Raw genomic sequence first — 21835 nt, 5'->3', positions numbered from 1 at the left:
AGGGATTATTAAGTTAAAATGAGGTCCTCAGGACAAGTCTTAATCCAATATGACTAATGTCCTTATAAGAAAAGTCCATTAGGACAGAGGTGTGAACAGAGCAGGGACCTTGTGAAGACACGGGGAGAAGACTGCAATCTGTAAGCTGAGGAGAAAAGCCTCAGAAGAAACCAACCTTGCCACCACCTTGATCTCAGACTTTCAGTATTGAGAATGTGAGTCTAAGATTTTTCAGTGTCAGGGATGTTTTTATTTTTTATTTATTTATTTTTTTTAAATTTTATTTTATTTTTAAACTTTACATAATTGTATTAGTTTTGCCAAATATCAAAATGAATCCACCACAGGTATACATGTGTTCCCCATCCTGAACCCTCCTCCCTCCTCCCTCCCCATACCATCCCTCTGGGTCATCCCAGTGCACTAGCCCCAAGCATCCAGTATCATGCATCGAACCTGGACTGACATCTCGTTTCATACATGATATTTTACATGTTTCAATGCCATTCTCCCATATCTTCCCACCCTCTCCCTCTCCCACAGAGTCCATAAGACTGTTCTATACATCACTGTCTCTTTTGCTGTCTCGTACACAGGGTTATTGTTACCATCTTTCTAAATTCCATATATATGCGTTAGTATACTGTATTAGTGTTTTTCCTTCTGGCTTACTTCACTCTGTATAGTAGGCTCCAGTTTCATCCACCTCATTAGAACTGATTCAAATGTATTCTTTTTAATGGCTGAGTAATACTCCATTGTGTATATGTACCACAGCTTTCTTATCCATTCATCTGCTGATGGACATCTAGGTTGCTTCCATGTCCTGGCTATTATAAACAGTGCTGCGATGAACATTGGGGTACACGTGTCTCTTTCCCTTCTGGTTTCCTCAGTGTGTATGCCCAGCAGTGGGATTGCTGGATCATAAGGCAGTTCTATTTCCAGTTTTTTAAGGAATCTCCACACTGTTCTCCATAGTGGCTGTACTAGTTTGCATTCCCACCAACAGTGTAAGAGGGTTCCCTTTTCTCCACACCCTCTCCAGCATTTATTGCTTGTAGACTTTTGGATCGCAGCCATTCTGACTGGTGTGAAATGGTACCTCACAGGGATGTTTTTAGAACGGATGCCTACTACAGTTTTCCTCAGTGTCTGTTGGCCATTATCCCTTGATAGGGGATGTCATCAGTATTGAGGGGACCAGAGCCTGCAACTGGATGTTGAGCGGGGTCTCTTCTTTGTTCTATGGTTGTCACAGCCCTGTCTGGGGCAGCATCTGCTCCCCACTAGTTGGAGTAGAAGCCCCCAGGTCCGTTTCTGAGTTGCGGCGTGAGGTAGGTGGGACTAGAGTACTTCCACTGGGAGAGGAGCTACCGAGAATTCCAAGACATGCACTCTGTGGTGTTGCCAGCCGCCTGATGTGTGCATTTACAACGTGCACTCTTGTGGGCACGGACCCGGGCCCCTCCTCACCCACTGGAATGCAGGCAGTTGGCTCACACAGCCACCAGCACAGCTCTGATGGCACAGATCCGCTGAAGTTAGGTACTAGGACCTGCCATAGTTGCGTGTATTCTCACACCTGGCCCCATTGTGGGAGTTGCAGGGTCAGCCCAGTATCCAGCTGCACTTGTACATGTGCACACTTGCAGAGCCTGCAGCTGCTAGTGCCAGACCTGCACACCCACAGGAGTACCAGTAATTCCCTCGGATGTCCTGAGGGCGCTGAGCTTACAGAGGCGCCAGCACCTAAATCCTCCAAAGACATACGGGACAAGGCTCGGATTTCAACCCCACCTCCACATGTAGGCCGCCCACAGGCACTTGCACACTGCCAGACCTCTTGGAGGCGGAGCTACACCTGCTTTGAGTACCTGAGAAAGAGAGTGAGGCTGCTGTGTGGGGCTCTGATAGCTGGCCAGTCTCCTGCCTTTGCACACCCCTGTTTGAGGCCTGGGCCACGCTGCAGACTGTCTCTGGGCAGCAAGCCCCAGTCCTTTCCCCAGGGCAGTCCACTGAAGTCGAGTTTCAGCACCCAGCCCCTGTGCACACCAGCAGAAGACTCCCATCTTGGGCCGGGTAGTGCAGTGAGGTGGTCAGGACCATCTGTGCTGGCCCTTCTTGGTTCTGTCTGCCACAAGCCAGCGGCTGCACTTTTCTCTGAGCCTCCGGAGGGCCCTGTCTGTCCTGGCTAATCTCCCAGCTGTTGAAGGCAGTTCCCAGGGTAAAGGAACCTTTCTTCTTTCACAGGTCCCTCCCAGGGGCTCAGGTCCTGTCCCTATTTCCTTTTTTTTTTTTCCCCCTCTCATCCTTCCCAGTTACATGGTGATCATTCTTGCAGCTTTGGATGCGTGAGATCTTCTGACCCTGTTCAGTAAGTATTCTATGAGAATTGTTCCACGTGCAGCTGTGTTTGATGTATTTGTTGGAGGACGTGAGCTCCACAGTATTCTGTTCCACCGTCATGATCTTTCCCCGCTTCTAGTTCTGAGGCTTGTTTATGATTCAGTTGTATTTCCCTTTGTGGATTATCGGCTATATTTCTTTGATTTCTTATTATAGTGGCTGCTTTAGGTCTTGTAGACTACGATCTTCAATGTGTCAGAGTCTTTCTTTATGTAGTTATTCTACTTCATGCAGAGTACAAGAACCTTATAGAAGTATACGACCATTTTTTCTTTCTAACATTTCTGTTACTGTCATATATTTTAGTTCTACATATGTTATAATCTACAGTCTACATCATTATTTTTATTGAAACAGTGAGCTAGCATTTAGAGATGTTTAATTAATAAGGAAATATAACATTTATCCATATTGTTAGCATTTCTAATGTTCTTCAGTCCTGTTTGGAGATGCAGATTTCCATCTGGAATTATTTTCTTTTGGTCTATAAGACTTCCTTTAACATTTCTTTAAATGTGAGTCTACTGGCGTTGAACTCTTTCAACTTTTGCATGTCTGAGATATATTTTTAAAAGATGTTTTAAAGATATTTCTCTGCATGTAACATTCTAGGTTGATAGCTGCTTTGCTTTCCGTAGTTTTAACATATTCTACCTTACTTGGAAGTTTCTGTTGAGAAATCTGTTGTCATGCTTATCTTTATCCGTATGTATGTGATATGTATTTTTTTCCTGTGGCTGATTTAAAGTTTTTCTTTTTTTAACTAGTTTTGAGCAATTTGATTATGATGCACCATGATATAATCTCTTGTGCTTGATGTTTCTTGAGCTTCTTAGACCTACTGATTTGGTTTCCATCAAATTTAGAAAAATTTTGGCCACCATGTCTTCAAACATTTTTTCCTGTGTCCTGCTTTGTCCTCTCTTTCAGGTCCTCCATTCGCAGCGTTGAGCTGCTTGAAGGCATGTCACAGCTCACAGATGTTCTGTTTACCTATAGAAACTGTTTTCTCATTGAGTTTCAGTTTGTATAGTTTCTCTTCCTGTGTCTTCAAGTTCACTGATCTTTTCCTTCACAATGTCAAATAACTATTAATCCATCCGGAGTATTTTTCATGTTGGCATTGTAGTTTTCATCTCTACGAGTTTGATATGGGTCTGTTTTATATCTTCCAGGTCTCTGCTTAACATGTTCAAACTTTCCCTTAGCTTTTTGAACATATGGGATGCGGTTGTAACTGTTTTAATGTTCTTGTCTTCTAATTCTACCATCTGTATCTGTTTTCAGTTGGTTTGGGTAAGTTGATTTTTTTTCTCCTCAGTATGGGAAGTGTTTTTCTGCTTCTTTGTTTGCTCGGCAATATCTGATTGGATGTCAGACATTTAAAATTTTTGCCTAATTGGATAGTGGATATTTCTGTGTTCATGTGTGTGTGTGTGTATATATATATATATATATATGTATGTATATTTGAGCTTTGTTCTGAGACAGTTACATTACTGGGAAACAGGTTGATCCTTTCAGGGCTGACTTTTAAGATTTGTTAGATGGGACTAGAGCATAGTTTCATCTGCAGCTAATAATTCTGCACTGTCGTTGCAGATCGTTTCTCAGCACTCTACTCTGCCCCATCAATAATGAGGTTTTCCACTCTGGGTGGTGGGAATTGACATTGCTCTTGACCCTGTGCAAATCCTGAGTTCTGTTCCTTCTGAGCATTTCAAGTGGTTCTCTTCCTGACGTCCAGAGTTCCTCACTCCCCTGAACTGACCAGTGCTCTGCTGAATACTTGGTCTTCTGCTAATCTCCATCCAGAGTGTGCTCTCTGTAGCAGTTTCCTGTCTGGTAGTCTATCCTGTGAATTGTAGCCACCCTGCTCTCCCTGGACTCTCAGCCTCATCTCCATAATTTAGGTAGTATGGTGGGTTTTGGCTGGATCCCCTCGCTGTTGCCACAGCCTAGAAACTGTCAGAGCATTGAGCTGAGGCAATTGTAAGGGTAAACTCTTGTTTGTTTTACATTCCCAGGGACCACTGCATTTATTACTCGATGTCCACTGTCTGGAAAATTGCTGTTTCATATCATTTGTCCCTGTTGCTCCATCTTGGGTAGAAGCGGAAGACAGCTTTCTTTCAGTGAGCTTAATGCATTTGAGATTCATTTGTTCTTGTGTGAATCAGTGGTCTATTCCTTTTTATTGCTGAGTAGAATTATATCATGTTGATATACCAGTGTGTTTAATCTGTTCACCAGCTGAAAGACACTGGGGTCATTTACACTTGATAGCAATTGTTAAGTAGAGCCGCTGTGCCATCTGTATATCTTCTTCTTTTTGCCCAGCTATTTTTTATTTGGTTGGCTTTTTTCCCCCTATTTGTTTCCTTTTAAGAATTTCTCATATGTCCTCTTTACAAGTCTTTACCACACATGTGATTTGCAAGTATTTTTTCCCAGTCTGTGTTTTCGTTCTCTTCCCTGTGCTGCTTGAAGAAGACACATTGATTTTAATGAAATCAGGTTTTTTATCATTTTTTCTTTTATGCCTCATCATGCTTTTACTGTTGTACATAGGAAATTTTTGCCTAACCCAAGCTCACAAATATTTTCTTTGGTGATTTCTTCTAGAAGTTATAGAGTTGTGGTTTTACATTTATATCTCTGATTCATTTTGAATTATATTTTGTGCCTGGTGTAGATATCAGTCAATTTGGACATGGATATGGATAGTCAGTTTTTTCAACACTATTTTTTAATTGTGTTAAAATATGTATAGCATAAAGCTTACTATCTTAATCATTTTTAAGTGTACAATTGAGTCGTCCTAAATACGTTCACTTTGTTGTAGAGCTGTCACCCCATCCATTTCCATAACTCTTTTCATCTTCTAAAACTGAAATCCCGTACCTGTTAAACAATAGCTCCCGCTCTTTCTTCTGGTCTTTTTATGTCTTGTTGTTCATAATTTTCCCCAACTGTGCATGCACGTAGTTATTTTTAGTCCCTCATAGTTTCTTTGTATTTTGTTGCTGCAGGAGACATTTGTCCAAGGGCAAGCACTGCAACAAAGGGTCACAGGTCCCAGCCTGTCCCACATTCTCATCTGGATGCTTGAGTGTGGAAGGACACACTTTTGCACACGTGTAGTTGTTGGCAGCATCCAGTTTCTCATGGTTGCAGGGCTGTGAGAAACAGTTTTTTGCTTGATGTTGGCCAGAGACCACCATAACCGCCCAGAGGTCACCAGCAGTTACTTACCACATGATATTCCCCAACATGACCTTTTTTTCCTTGCAGCCAGCGAGGGAAAGAGAGATTTCAACAAGGAAGATTGCCATATTTTCTGTAACATCATCATACAAGCATGTGCATCCCATAACCTTCGCCATATTTTCATAGTTAGAAATAAGTCACAGGTTCTGAGCTCACTCAAGGGGAAGAGATCATTCAGAGACACAATCACCAAGTGGTGGGGGTTGTCAGGCTACCTTCAGAGTCTGTTTTCTGTATACAGTAACAAAGGAACAGCATGTTGAGCACAAAAGAGTATATAATATAATATTCCACGTATATGAAATTGTAGATAAGCAAAAGTAATCAACAGTGACAGAAAGCACCACTTGTTGGGGGCTACGGGTGAGTTAAGGTGAGTGTTTGCATGTAGTCAGACACTTGGGAACTTTTAGGGTGATGGAAATACTCTATACACTGATTGTGGTGCTCGTCACACAGTTGTATGCATTTGTCAGAACTCATGGAATTACACACTTACAATGGTTTTACTGTATTGTATGTAAATTATACCTCAATAAAGTTGATTAAGGAAAACGAACAATAATAGCCATGAACATCACAACATTTGTAACTTAATTATGCCAACTAAATCTAATAACATCCTTAAGAAACTTTTCAGAGTCAATAATTAGAAAATAACTCATTTTATAATATATTATTTGAAGAGTTTTCATAGTTAAAAATATCTTTTTTTTTCTTTTTTTTAATACAGTTTATACAGATTTCTTTTTTATATATGATCTTTATGGTGTGTAAACCTATAATTTCGTTCTGAATGGTCACCTACTGAATCTAGTGATAAAGGTCTCATTTACCTCAACCCCTGTTGATGCTACTTCTAAAAGTGTATTAGCCATTTTCAGTTCTTACTGAAGTTTGAAGAAGGTATGCCTCATCAAGTGTTTTCCTACCTGCATCTTCTAGTCTTTTTTAGTGGTTAATGGGATATTCAACTTGCATGTTCACTTCTACACTCATTATAGTGTGTTATATTCCAATAAGAGTATTAAAGTTCAGTGAAAACCTCATGCATACTGATGAGAATGCAAATGAGCATTGGTAAAAGAATGCTAGGATCTTAAGGCATAAACTGTCCAGTTAACTTGCTATATTCTGTTCAAACAATAGTTACATTATAATGAAGACTGATACAGAATCCATCATACAAATATAATTAGCAATGGCAAAATCATTACATAATTTGTAATTGAATAGAGGTTCAGTTCCAGATTGTTCTGAGTTAAAAAAAAAGAAATGTAATGATTTGATATTAGTGCTTATTTCTGTTCCTTCCTCCTTATAACCTTTGCCAGCCTTTAGCAAGACATTTCCTTTGCTGTATGTAGTGATGGGGAAACTAGGGATGATTATATAAATGAGTGATAACATTGAAAATTTCCAGCTGTAACCTTTATTGGATACATAACACTGAACAGGCATCAACCATCATCTCAAGAAGACATTTCAAGTATCTGGTTATTGTAGAATTATAAATATTGTAGGATTATTTATTTCAGAAATTACATGTATCTATCTAAATAAAAATCTCTTTTCCTTGAACCATTTAAAACAAAGTTAAAGGAAGCCCTGATATCTTTCCTTAGAGAAGAGTCTCTGATGAGAATGGAATAGTCTAGGTTGTATTAATATATTACCTTAATACTTAATTTTATATCTATGAATGAATTTTATAAACTTATACAAAACCAGTAGGGTTTAGAAAAACACATATCAGAGTTTCTTCAACCTATTCATCTACCTTGGAATTAAAAAAAAAATTATTTGAGGGCTTCCCAGATGATCCAGTGGTTAAGAATCCACTTGCTAATGCTGGGGACACAGGTTTAATCCCTGGTCCTGGAAGATTCCCACATGTCACAGGACATCTAAGCCTGTGCACCACAGCTACTGAGCCAGCACTCTAGAGCCTGCGAGCCACGACTGCTGAAGCCCGTGCACCTAGAGCCTGTGCTCAGCAACAAGAGAAGCCCGCCCAATGAGAAGCTTGCACATCGCGACTAGAGAGTAGCCCCTGTTTGCCATAACTAGAGAAAGCCCGCGTGCAGCCATGAATAAATAAATACATAAAATTTTTAAAATTTTTGGATTTTAAGATTAGAAAATTTTAAGATTAAGAAAATTTTAAAATAATTTTAAGATTTAAGAAAATTTTAAGATTCTACTGAAGTATTTTTTCTTTTCTCAACCTTATGAAAACAAAAGTTGAAAATTCTGTTTGATAGACTCATCAGTAAGACAAATTGTTGTTTTTCTCATAGTGCCAGTGTGTTATTGTGCCAGTATACTTTTTTGGATGATCTAATGTCAGTGCTAGTGTTCACAGACTCTAGAATACATAGCAATCAGGTAAAAAGTGTAATCGTTTTTTCGGGTTTTTTTGTTTTGTTTTTTAATGTTTATTGGAGTATAGTTGATTTACAATATTGTGTTAGATGCAGGTGTACAGCAAAGTGAAAAAAGTGTAATAATAATGACATTTTTGGTAATTTATCAAAGTGTTTTGATAATATATGAAAGTGTTTTAAAATCAAGATATATAATTGCTAAAAGGATTATACTTAATGGTAGCCCTAGCACAGAAGTTGACAAACTTTTCCTTAAAGGGCCAGATGCTAAATAGTTTAGACTTTGCAGGCCGTATGGTCTTTGTTACAGCTTACTCATCTCTGCCACTGTAGCACAAGTTATAATAGATATGTAAATAAGGAAGTATGACTGTGTTCCAGTAAAACCTTATTTACAGACACTGAAATTTGAATTCTGTGTAATTTTCATATGTCATGAAATATTGTTCTTTGTTGGTTATTTTTTCAGCCATTAAAATAAAAAATAAAAAGCAAGCCACGCATTACAATTTTGCTTGCAGTCTATAGTTTGTCAGTGTGCCCCCCCCAGCAGTTGATTTTTCTGAATTAACTTTATAATCTTAATCAGAACTGAATATTTATTGCTTAAAACATTTTTAAGGTACATGGCTCATAGTGAATTATTTTAAAAGCAGTCTCTTTCCTAGGGAGAAGAGTGCCCATAAATATAGACAATATTTTTACCATAAAGAGACAGTTGAAAAATTCCATAGCTTACTTATTTCCTTGATTGTGCAGAAGAATCTTGATATTGCTAAGCTGGATTTTTTTTAATACAGGTCAAAATCCCATTACAGTGAATATTTTTACAGTGGAAGTACTCATTCAAAAACTGTATTTAAGTACCTACTCTTTCAAAGCATTTAGGTGGTAGATAAATAAATCTCGCATGGATACATTCTGCCCTTAACAAACTTCCAGCCTAGAAAGGAATATAAAATCTGTGCAAGTTGTAGCTAAAAATGAACTAAATAGAGCTGGAAGCCAAAAAGAAGAGAATGCAGATGATAACAACGCGGATAGAAGTTCAGAAACAGGAATAGATAGAGAAGGCAAAACACTGGGTACTGTATTGAAAATACATGTATGGGGTTAGTGCCAGAGCGAACAGAGCAGGGTGAAGTAACCAGTCACAGGCCCACAACTGAATGCTGCTCTTTCCTCCCTCACAGTCATTCACTACTGGGCTTGTCATGAGAATGGGTCCTGCTGCTATTACTTGGAGTAGACAGGCTACTGGAGCTAACGCGTCAGAAGAAAAGGTGGCTGGTGAATGGACAGAGCTCAGATTTTAGAGCCATTTAAACCAACATTTTGGAGAAGGCAATGGCACCCCACTCCAGTACTCTTGCCTGGAAAATCCCATGGACAGAGGAGCCTGATAGGCTGCAGTCCATGGGGTCGCTAAGAGTCGGACACGACTGAGCGAGTTCACTTTCACTTTTCACTTTCATGCATTGGAGAAGGAAATGGCAACCCACTCCAGTGTTCTTGCCTGGAGAATCCCAGGGACAGCGGAGCCTGGTGGGCTGCCGTCTATGGGGTTACACAGAGTCAGACACGACTGAAGTGACTTAGCAGTAAACCAACATTTGATTCTCAGTCTGTTACCTGCCAGATATGTGAGTTTTGGCAAGTTGCTGATCTTCTTGAACCTCAGTTTCCCAATCTGTAAAATGGGGTTAAAAATGCTTATTTTCTGACATGTAGTTCGTGTTGTGACCTATTCCTCTTCCTAGTTTAGTGTTCCCTGCTTGTTGCTTATAAACTTTGAGAAACTGCTTAGTAGAGCATGGATGGTTATTGCTGCCAGAGACAGGGTCAGATCTGGATTCAAATTCCACCATTACTATTTAATGTGTAAACTTGGGAAAGTTATTTAATTTTTCTATCAAATAAGCATATTTCACAATTTTGTAATGAAGATTGAACCAACTAAAGTGATAAAATAGTTTCTACTTTTCAAAGACCATATTCCTTGCAAGTATATCAGTATATGTCTTCATAAGTCAAGCAAGTTTTGTTGATCTTTGCTTTTTGGAGTCTGTTATGAAAAAAAAAATACAGGTTTATTGAAAAGTAGCAAAAACTTAGACTTGTATGTTTATTGTATGCCAGACTCTGAACTAAGAATTTATATATATTATTTCATGTAACTTTCACAATAACCCTAAAATGTAGACACTAGTATCTTAATTTTATAGATGAGGAATCTGATGTCTAGAAAATTAAATAATTTGCCACAGGTTACACAGCTAGTAAGTACTTGAGTGGGGATTTGAACCCCAAAATTCTACCTCTGCTCTCCTAAGCACTGTACTATATGTCTTCATGTGATTCTGACACACTTCCTTAGAGGCAGCTGCCTCCACTCCCTTCCTGTTGCTGTAAAGCATCTAACGCAGTATTCAGTGTCCAGTAGGCACTTGACAAGTATGAACTCTCTGCTGTGCATCTCATCTCCCAAGTGTTGGAGCTTAAGGCCTGTCATACCAACCGTAGGAGATAGACTGCTTGCCAGAACAGAATAGAAGAGAAGTCTCTGAAAATGAAAACTTTTCTCCATCCATTCTTTTATATGTTGAGCACTAATTGGTTAACGTTACCAGGATAAGTTTAATGTTGCCTTGTAGTTTACCGCATTATCATTTGGCCTGTATGCCATTATATACTAAATTGAATTCAGATGCTTATGAGGTATGATTTTAGTTATGAAACTGTCCCCTTTACACTCTCCCCACACTCACATATTTTTTATGACACAGATCATACCTGACGTATGTTTTGGTGACTCCTTTCTGTGGCCCCTTCACCAGTATATATGCTCCTTCGCCAGTATATATGCTCCAGAAGAGGAGGGAACACATGTTCGGTTCCCTGTTGTCTCTCTAGTGGCTAAAACATGCGTGTGTGCTAAGTTGCTTCAATCGTGTCTGACTCTGTGACCCCATGGACTATAGCCTGCCAGGCTCCTCTTTCCATGGGGTTCTCTAGGTAAGAATACTGGAGTGGGTTGCCATGCCCTCCTCCGGGGGATCTTCCCAATTCAAGGATCGAAGCCATGTCTCTTATGACTCCTGCATTGGCAGGCAGGTTCTTTACCACTAGCGCCACCTGGGAAGCCCTAAAACAATATATAGCAGGTGTTTAATACATATTTGTTTCGTGCGTGGGTAAATAAAATGTGCAGTTTATAGAAAACTTATATTTAGTTATTATTTTTCTTTCTAGCTTGGATCAGAAAAACAAGACAGACCCCGCCTACTATGGAGGTAAGAATACACAAGGAAAATATTCAAATACGTGTCTGTAATGCTGTGCTTCTCAATTGAGTTTGTACTCTCAGAGATACATGAAACCTCTAAAACATGTGTGATGCCACCTCTCCAAAATGTTAATTTTACTCCATAGAAAATAATTTCAAACATATTCGTAATAAATGTACAAATCATGGAATGTAACAAAATTTATATAAAATTTTAAGTGAAGTGATAACAATTTAAAACAAAATAAAAATACTTTAGAGGATGTTTGGACTTAAAGCAGCTTGCATCAGAACATTTCCCTGGCCTCTGGGAGTTCTCTGTTCTGATATGGATGCTTCGGTGGAAGAGTTGAGAAACACTAAATCTCTTGGTCCTATCCAAATCATGCTGTTTATTTTGCCCTTAATTTTATATAAAACTATAAAATTTTATAATTTATATGTAAATTTAATGCCATCAGGTACCTGAAGAAACTTTAAAATATACAATTAACAGGTAATAGGTAGCACTCAGTAACTAATAGTTGAATTTGTATTTAAAACTTTAGAAACATAGGAAATTCCCTGGTGGTCCAGTGGTTAGGACTTCACGTTTTCACTGCCCAGGGCCTGGGTTCTGTTCCTGACTGGTAAACTACGATCCTGCAAGCTACATGGAGCAGCCAAAATAAAAGCTTTAGAAGCATAATTTTGGTGGTATGCAGAATGAAAAACATAGCAAAGCTGTGGTATTTGTGTTTTTACAACATGGTTATCTCAATGGCAGAAACCAGCACAATATTGTAAAGCAATTATCCTTCAATTGAAAATAGATTAAAAAATGGTTATTTCATAATTTCAAAACACTTATTTCATAATTTTTATTTTAAAACAGTAGCAAAATGTTTGTAAGAGATAAATGTATTTCATAGGAGGGAAGTTTTCAAATTCATTAATATACTGCCTATTCCTTTTGTTTTACTATTGAGGATTCTTCTTTTCCCTCTCTACCACAAACCTTGTTGACAACATAAATGAGTTCCAATACTCAGGCCACACTTTTTAAGAGGTGGATACTCCAAGGAAGAGTTTAGGATAACCTGTAAATTAGCATACCTATCTTTACTGTTGCATTCCTCTTGGACTGACCCTATCAGCGTTTGTCTGACCAAGGTCTAAGTGAGCGTATTACTAAGCCTATTTTTAGCTTTATATGTTGCTTCTATCTTACCCTTGTCCTACACTTCTCAGACTCTTTTTTCTAGTATCCAGTGAACCTTGGAATAAAAGTGGAAAAAAAAAATCAATGTGATCCAGTATGCAGAAGTATCTTCTGTGGTTTCCAGTGCTAAGGATGGATCAAGGAACCCTTCTTGTGTTGGCCACAATAAGAGCTACTGTTCTTAGAGAAACGGGTGCTTCTTCTATCCTCAGGACTTTGGAAGCCTTCTTTAGATACATGTAAAGTGATTAGATGGAAGTAACTGCCATTATCAGGCCTAAGTCACCACTCCTGTAAATGTTAGGTAATCCCATCATCTCAGACAAGCTCCAGTTAAAACAGTGAGACCAGGTCATTCCATCCATGGTGCTCACATTCTCAAATGTCTGAAAAGGAGCCCTCTGTTTCCTCTTTTCAAATATACTATTAGTTGCAGTGTTCTTTATACAGAAGAGCCCCCATGTCTGTGGGCCCCCAATACACACACACACACACATCCTCTTCTCTCCCTCCTGATCGTTTCCATTGTGTTTCAGGAATTTCCATTTTTTTATTAGCAAATTGCCATTCACATTTGATATTGTTCTAGGAACTTTCTCTACCACAGAACCTCTACTAAAATCTACCTGTGTCTAAAAGATAGTGAGTCTCTTCTTTCCTTGAAGTGGATTGTGCTCATTTTCCTACAACGCATAGAAAGAAAGTAGGACCTTTCCCCTATGGTTTCTAAAATAGTCTTCCATTTTGTGGGCCCAGGAGAATGTAGTACCTTTGCAATCTAAGTAGATTTCTTTCAACCTATTCATCATTTTTATCTTTGCTAATATCCAGGGCACTCTCCCACACTGATGGCAGCGATTAGAACCAAACTTCCAGTTTTTTCTGTCACTGTCTCTCCAAGTTCTTAGCCATTTAGTTCTTTGACTTTGTCCTCACCTGTATCCCTAGCTCAAAGAACAACCACTTCCATAACCACACCTTAGTTCATATCATCACCAACACCATTCTACCATTACAACTTACAAACTTTTCAATCCCAGAGTCTACATATATCATCATAAGGGAGAGGAAAAACCCATTTACAGTAAAAATAAGGCATGCATACAGAAAACCACAAGAATTAAATGGGGTTGTTTAACAGGTTATTATAAGGCAAATTCCACCCAGATCAAGAAATACAACTTTGCCAGCTACTCATATGCCCCATCTCAATACAACCTCCTTTCTACCCACAAAAGCAACCTGGAACCCTGACTTTTGTAGTAATCATTTCCTCACATGTTTAAATAATCTTTCTTCTCAGCCAAATGGACACTATAGTTTAGACTTGCCTGTTTTGTAAAAACTTCATACTTAAGTCTCTTTCAGTTTATATGTTCTTCCTCCATCCCTTTTATTTCCTGACAGATTTATCTATTGAAAAACCCAACCAAAGTTTGCCACAGTCTAAATTTTGCTAATCTTGTGCTCTCTGTGTAGGCTTCTCAGGTGGCGTGAGAGGTAAAGAACCTGCCTACCAATGCAGGAGACATAAGAGATGTGGGTTAGATCCCTGGGTTGGAAGATCCCCTGGAAGAAGGCATGGCTACCCACTCCAGTGTTCTTGCCTAGAGAATCCCATGGACAGAGGAGCCTGATGGGTTACAGTCCAAAGGGTCTCAAAGAGTTGGACAAGACTGAAGTGACTTAGCACGCACGCACGCATGTTCTCTGCATAATCCAACATGTTCTCCTGTTCCTCTGTCTTCCAGATTGGAAGCTGGATCCAGCAGCTAGATACTGATGTTTGATCTTTTTGTCAAGAATGTGTAAAGTGTTTGGCAAGACTACAGGAGAGCATTGTGTCTGGTTGTCCTTTTTCTAATCTTTGTAGATGCTCATGCTTAATGCGTATGGTTAGTTCATTGGAAACAACCTCCTGTGTTCTTGCATATCTTTTAAAACTAGTTTGTTTTTAAGATGCTGCCAGTAATTTGAGTTCTCTACTTTTTTTCAAATCTGTTAGTGAACTCCCACCCCCAAATAGACTTCCACTATATCATCTATAGACTATGGCTGAAGGTTTGTTATTTAGTCCCTAAGTCATGTCCAACTCTTTTGCAGCCCCATAGACTATAGCCTGCCAGGCTCATAGCTGAAGGTAGCTAGTAGCAATTAGAATTACCATTTACAGTAGCATTAGAAAGCATAAAATACCCTGATATAAATTTAACAAACTATATGCAAGACATATAGACTAAACACTATAAAACATTGGTAAGAGAAATTAGGGAAAGACCTAAATTAACGGGGAGATATATCTGTTCATTGATTGGAATATTTAGTATTGCTAAGATGTTAGTTCTCCCAAAAGCTACTGATTCGCAGCAGTAATTCTTAGCACTTTGTCATGAATCAGTTACAGAGAAGCCTTATTATAACACAAATTGCAGAACCTTTTCCCCAGAGTTTTTGATCCACAAAGTCTGGAGTAAGCCCTGAATATTTGTATTTATAGCAAGTTCCCTGGTGATGCTAACTAATGCTGCTGATCCAGAGCCCATACTTTGTAAACCACTTCTCTATAGACTCAGTCAAGTAAAAATCCAGTTAAAATCCCATTAGACTTATTTTGGTAGAAATCAAGATGCTGATTCTAAAATATATATGGAAATTCAGAGGACCTAGAGTAGCTGAAAGCAATCATGAAAAAGGAGACAGTAATTAGAGGACTTATGCTCTAATTAGAGAACTTATGCTCTAACAATTAGAGAACTGACTCTAAAACCATAGTAATTAAGACAGCGTGGTACTGGTATAAGGATATATAAACAAATAAATGGAAAAGAATAGAGAGTTTAGAAGTAGATAGTGTACAACCAGCTGGTTTTTGGTGGTAGCACCAAAGGAACACAATTAGAAATGAAGAGTCTTTATAACAAGCTGGAATAATATCCTAGCTGAACTCAATCCCTACCTCACATCATACACAGATATTAATTAAAGGTGTGGATCCTAGACTAAACGTAAAAGTTAAGACTATAATGCTTCTACAAGAAAACATAGTGGAGGGCTTCCCTGGTGACTCAGTGGTAAAGAATCTGTGTGCCAGTGCAGGAGACGGGTTTGATCCCTGATCCGGGAAGATCCCACATGCCACAGAGCAGCTAAATCAGTGAGCCACAACTATTGAGCCTGTGCTGTAGAGCCCATTAACTGCAGCTGGTGAAGCCCGTGCACCTGAGGGCCCATGCCCTACAACAAGAGAAACCACAATGAGAAACGTGTGCACCACAGTGAAGAGTAGCCCCCCCACTCGCTGAAACTGGAGAAAAGCCTGCATGGCAGCAAAGACCCAGCACAGCCAGAAATAAATGAAATAAAATTATAGAAAAAGGAGAAATCAGTGGCATATCTTCACAACTTTGGGAAAGACAGGAGATAGCAAGCACCATCATAAGAAGAAACATTGATAAATTGAACCTAATCAAAATTAAAAACTAATGCTCAAATCAAAAGAGAACATGAAGAAAGGAACAGACTGGGAGAAAATAATCCCAGTACGTGTATCTGACAAAGGACTTGTATTCAGACTGTATAAAAACCACTTCAACTCAATGATAGAAGACAAAGCTAATAAAAATGGGGTGAAAATCTTGAATTGGCTTTAATAAGATTCAAGAATAGCCACTAAGCATATGGAAAGATACTTAACGTCACTCATCATCATAATGGGATGCCATCACACATCTATGAAAATGGCTAAAATTTAGAAGATTGACAGTAGCCGTAACTAGAACAACAGTAAATGTACGTATATAACCGTATAGTGATTGGTAGGGAAATTATATAACCACGTTAAAAAACTGACAGTTTCTTCCTACCCTATAACTCAGCAGTTATAGGCCACCTGAAGGTGAAGGAATCCGTTTTTAGGCTCACTTCTTGGGAAGCCCTGGCCAAAAGAATCTAGTTCCTTGAAATACTATTTCAGCTTCCTGATTCATGCCGAGCCCGACTTTCTAGCTTTCCTCTCTATATTTGCTATATCTATCCTACCTTCAAAGGTACTCCTTGCTATTTCCCAAGTTGAATGTCTTCTTTTCCATCAGCTGGGCTCTTCTGCTCAAGCTTAATTTCATCTAAAATCATTGCAGCACTCTTTGCAACAGCTAGAACATGGAAGCAACCTAGAAGTCTGTCGACAGATGAATGGACAAAGAAGTTGTGATACATATGCACAATGGAATATTACTTGACCATAAAAAGGAACACATTTGAGTCAGTTCTAATGAGGTGGATGAACCTAGAGCCTATTATACAGAGTGAAGTAAGTCAGAAAGATGAATACTGTATACTGTCACATATATATGGAATCTAGAAAGATGAATTTATTTGCAAGACAGCAATGGAGAAACAAACATAGAGAACAGATTTATGGACACGGGGAGAAGGGAGGATAGGGTGAGATGTATGGACAGAGTAACATGGAAACTTACATTACCATATGTAAAATAGACAGCCAATGGGAATTTGCTGTTTGTCTCAGGGAACTCAAGCAGGGGCTCCATATCAACCTAGAGGGTTGGGATGGGGAGGGAGATGGGAGGGAGGTTCAAGAGGGAGAGGACATATGTACACCTATGGCTGATTCGTGTTGATGTTTGACAGAAAACAACAAAATTCTGTAAAGCAAATATCCTTCAGTTAAAAAGAAATAAAAACAAAAACAAAATTTATAATCCTTTCTTCAACTTTTCCCCCAGCTTATTAACTCAGAGCTAGTCATTTCTTTCTTGATACAACTACACTGCCTTGTGTACTTATATAAGCCTTTGAGTTCAGTATTATAATTACTTATTTTATTTGTCCATCTTTCAGACTATATTATGGGCTATATGGCACAGGGATTATGTCTTATTAATTTATATATCATAAACACTTAACACAGAACCTGGTTCATTATTAGATAGACTTTTATTGACAGACTTGAAAATCTCAATGCCATGTAAGTATATTACATGGTTTGTATGACAGAGTTGGACTTCCCTGGCGGCTCAGACAGTAAAGCATCTGCCTACAGTGCAGGAGGCCCGGTTTCAATCCCTGGGTGGGGAAGATCCCCTGGAGAAGGAAATGACAGAGTTTGAATTTCCAGCAGCCAACTATAAAATAACCCTGAGAAACTGAATATATTTTGAAATTGAGCATTGCTTGTACTTTTTTTCATGAAAATTCACATTTTACTTCAGGTTGCCAATATCATTCAATGCCTGTTCATCAGTTCAATACAAGTTGAAGTAACATTTCACAAAAAGTAATAAGGTAGACTTTTCATAGTCTTAACTATGTCCTATTAGAAGCCATATATAGCAAGTTATTTTGAAATACTGCTTCTGCTTTCATACTGACAAGACAGTAGGAAACACAGTTTTCTGTTTGAAAAAGTGAATAAATGCATTGACAAAATATATGAATCAGCAGTAGGTTTACAGACAGTAGAAGAAAGCGGTAATATTAGAGCTTACTCACTTCCTTTTTAATACATATGCTCATTGAAGGGCTTCTCTGGTGGCTCAGCTGGAAAAAAAAAAAAAAAACCCACCTGACAATGCAGGAGACCCAAGAGACACAGATTCAATCCCTGGGTCAGAAAGATCCCCTGCAGAAGGAAATGGCAACCCACTCAAGTATTCTTGCCTGGAAAATCACATGGAGAGGGGAGCCTGGTGGGTCACAGTCCATGGGTCACAAAGAGTTGGACATGACTGAGCACACATGCCCACAAGCATGCTCCATGAAAGAGGAAGAGGAAATTATTGAAATGAGTAGAGAATGGAGCTGCATGGAGATACTGTAGTCTAAGGAGAGGCCGGAGCTGCGAGGTAGCACCTTGTTAACTTGGCCCTGTTCTCAGGTCTGGGCTGAAGGCTCCAATGACTCCTTTTTTGTCCGTGTCCAAAGTGATTTGGCTCTGAAAGATACCACAGTGACTAAAACACAAGAGAGTTTGTAAGTGTTGCCAGAATTCCAGTATATTAATTTACAGTAAGAAATTAAATTGGCATAGGAAAAAGCAGTAGGATATGAGTATGATATTTGGATGAGAAAAGTTAAGTGGTAAAATTAATGTTTAATTGCATCAGGCCCAGAATCACCTGTTGTGTCCATTTCACCATAGGGATAGTCTGACCACATGAATAGCCTTATGATTTGGAATGGAAAAAAGTGGCCACATGCTTGTTAAGGTTTTTCTTCCTGTGAACAGTGTTTTTATGGATTGTCAGCATTTGTTTCTATGATTCCCTTTTTTCTTTGCTTCTCTTTTCTAATTGACCTATTATTTATTTTGCTATTACAGTAGTTATATTATGGTCAAATGTTGCTGGCCCTGCAGCTCTTCTTTTGTTTTACTCTTTTCATATCTCTGCCCTGGCCTATCTTGCAGTTTAACTTTCAGAGAGGACTCTTCTTTCTGAATTTTTGAGCCCCATCTCACTGTTGTCTCCAAGTGACTGGTATTTGTTGAGCATGTTCTTGGTGCCTAGTATTATTAGCTCATTTTATAAGTTACAGAATTGAAATGTTTTAGGGTTAATGTTTTGCATATATAATCCTATTTTTCTGCAGACTTGTATGGGGAGTGTATGTTCTTAGGCAAAAATAGACCCTCTGCCCTAAAGCTCACAGTATCACTGTTGGAAATATGGTGGAATTGGATAAAAAAATTGTACCAACTTCATACTCTGACTTGTAACATCATTCATTTAAAGTGAATGAACTAGAGATGCATGTATCAAAATAGATAAATCTCAGAAACATAGTATTGAGTAGAAAGAGCAAGTTGCAGAAGATTTCATTACCATTTATGGGCTTCCCCAGTGGCTCAGCAGATAAATAACTGCCTGCAGTGCAGGAGACACAGGAGATGCAGATTCGATCCCTGGGTTGGGAAGATCCCCTGGAGAAGGAAACAACAACCCACTCCAGTATTCTTGCCTGATAAATCCCATGGAGAGGGGAGCCTGTGGGCTACAGTCCAAGAGTCAGACATGTCTGAGTGACTAAAGCAGTATCATTTATATAAAGTTTGAAAGCAGGGAAAGAAAAATGGACTTCTAAGTAAAGTTAGCCAGTTTTAAACATATGAGTTTACTTTCTCCTTTTGAGCTTAGTGAAAATGAAAGTGAAGGGTTTATTTTTAAAAGCATAAATTTACAAGGTCAATGAAAAATTGAAGACACAACAGCAGTAACAGTGTTTTAGAAACTGGAAAAGCAGATGAGCAAATGTTAGCAAATTTAGCGAAACTAAGAAGCATGACTCCTAGCAGAGAAGAAAGCTTAGAAGGAACCCAGTTTAAACCACAGAATCCCAGAATGCTCAGTAATTAGCGGTGCCAGGAACCTGAAAGTGGAGTTGAGGCTGATGCTAAAAATGTAACCTGGTTGAAAATCTATTTAAGAAGCAATTAGGTATTAACCAATAAATGTAGAAGAAATAATAGAGTTGGAAAGTCACCATTTTTCAACTGTCATTGTGATAATTGATTCAAGGAAAAATCATTAGTGGATATTAAAACCATTGGATCAGATTTTTTGGGGGAATAGCATATTTACATGGTCTCAAGTATCGCCCTACAGATTACTTATTAATTACAAAGGAAAAGAAAAAGTAACTTTATAGTGGACAAATTTCACCATACCACTTTTTTTTTTTTTTTTTCAGTACAGCTGTTTTTTTTTTTTTTTTTTCTTTTTAAATTAATTAATCAGTTAGTCAAAAGCACATCACGTATGCTTCTTTGTATAATACAGTGAGAGTAAGACATCATTCATGGAGTTTTTTTTTTTTTTTAAACTAACAACCTTAATCAATTCACAAGGAAGTAACCAGAAAAACCTCATGAAATGCCGGGCTAGTCATGTCAGTGTAATGAACGACAAAGAAAAACTAATCAACATGACAACTAAATGTGACATGTGATCCTGAATGGGGGGAAAACTTAGCTATAAAGGATAGCATTGGGTTATTTCTTTAAATTTGAACATGAACCATGTATTAAATGATAGCAATGTATCAGTGTTAAATCTCCTGAAGAAAAAGAAAAGGACACTGTTAAATTCCCTTTGTGAAAGTCTGAAAACCATACAACTTCTCTACCCAGTGGAAAACTGGAGGTTTTATTCATGGGGAAGGGAAAACAGTACAAACTGTTTTTCAGACAAATATAAAGGTAGAGGTACATTCTGAAAAAATACAGGGATTAAATGAACACATACATAGTGAACATATAAAGTTGAATTACAGATAAGTATGTGGGAAATAAATAAATGTCATTATCTCCAAGAAAAACCTCGGGTAGGAAAAGGAAAAGTAATCCTAGTATACAGACAACCCACTTGTTGATAGTGTTTATTCATAATACTAATATAAATATTGAATATTGATCTACAGCTATATTGAGGATATGCTCATTCACTCAGTCGTGTCCGACTCTTTGTGGTCTCATGGACTGGACTGTAACCCACCAGGGTCCTCTGTTCATGGAATTTTCCAGGCAAGAATACCAAATGGGTTGCCATTTCCATCTCCAGGGATTTTCCCAACCCAGGGATTGAACTCGCATCTTCTATATTGGCAGGCAGATTCTTTACCACTGAGCCACCTGGGAAGCAGGATAAATCCTCATTTTCAGTAATGAGAGGTTAATATATAATGCTTAAAACTGAAAAATAAAGCAATGATAATAGAAAAATGTTATGGAGGGGTTGCGACAAAGTCTCCTTGATAGCTGTCAACACTTTTGTGGCTCCCTGGTTTGGCCTGTACCATAAATACCAGCCAGAAGAATATAAAGTAGTTGTTTCCCAGGAGAAGGAAATAATATTTTTCATAATAAGCCTTTTAGGACAACGTGGCCTTATGTAACTTTGATTTAAAGAAAGAATTCGAGAAACCACATACACAGTGCTGTAGATGAGGAGTAGCAGAATTTTTTCTTTAGAGAACCAGATAAATATTTTGGCCATTGTGAGACAATCTCTGTTGCAGCTGTTTAACCCTGCCAGTTTTTCTCTGAAAGCACTCATGGACAATATGTGAACCAGTGAGTGTGACTGCCCAACACAACTTTATTTACAAGGCAAGCAGCAGCTGGATCCTAGTTTGTCAACCCCTGCTGTCGATCGGTGGATTTGAAATTGGGATACCTGTGCCCTGGGTACACAGAGACTTCCTGTGGGATATACAGGTATGGATAGCTTTAAAGCAATTAATTTCCATGTTCTCTCTTTCCATATG

At 38.5% G+C, this 21835-nt stretch overlaps 1 protein-coding gene across 2 annotated transcripts in view; it reads left to right on the top strand.

Annotated features, from left to right (window-relative positions):
• The window catches only part of NDUFAF2 (NADH:ubiquinone oxidoreductase complex assembly factor 2), a 163456-nt gene that overhangs the window by 100105 nt on the left and 41516 nt on the right, over positions 1–21835 (top strand). Inside the window, exons 3-4 of one of the 2 annotated variants that reach the window (XM_059878804.1) lie at positions 11319–11359; positions 21678–21785. In XM_059878804.1, coding sequence (XP_059734787.1) covers positions 11319–11359; positions 21678–21785 — 149 coding nt within the window. 2 annotated transcript variants of the gene reach the window in all.

Source organism: Bos taurus, chromosome 20 (assembly GCF_002263795.3).
Source record: "Bos taurus isolate L1 Dominette 01449 registration number 42190680 breed Hereford chromosome 20, ARS-UCD2.0, whole genome shotgun sequence".
NCBI lineage: Eukaryota > Metazoa > Chordata > Mammalia > Artiodactyla > Bovidae > Bos > Bos taurus.
This window is presented reverse-complemented; position numbering and strand designations above follow the sequence as displayed.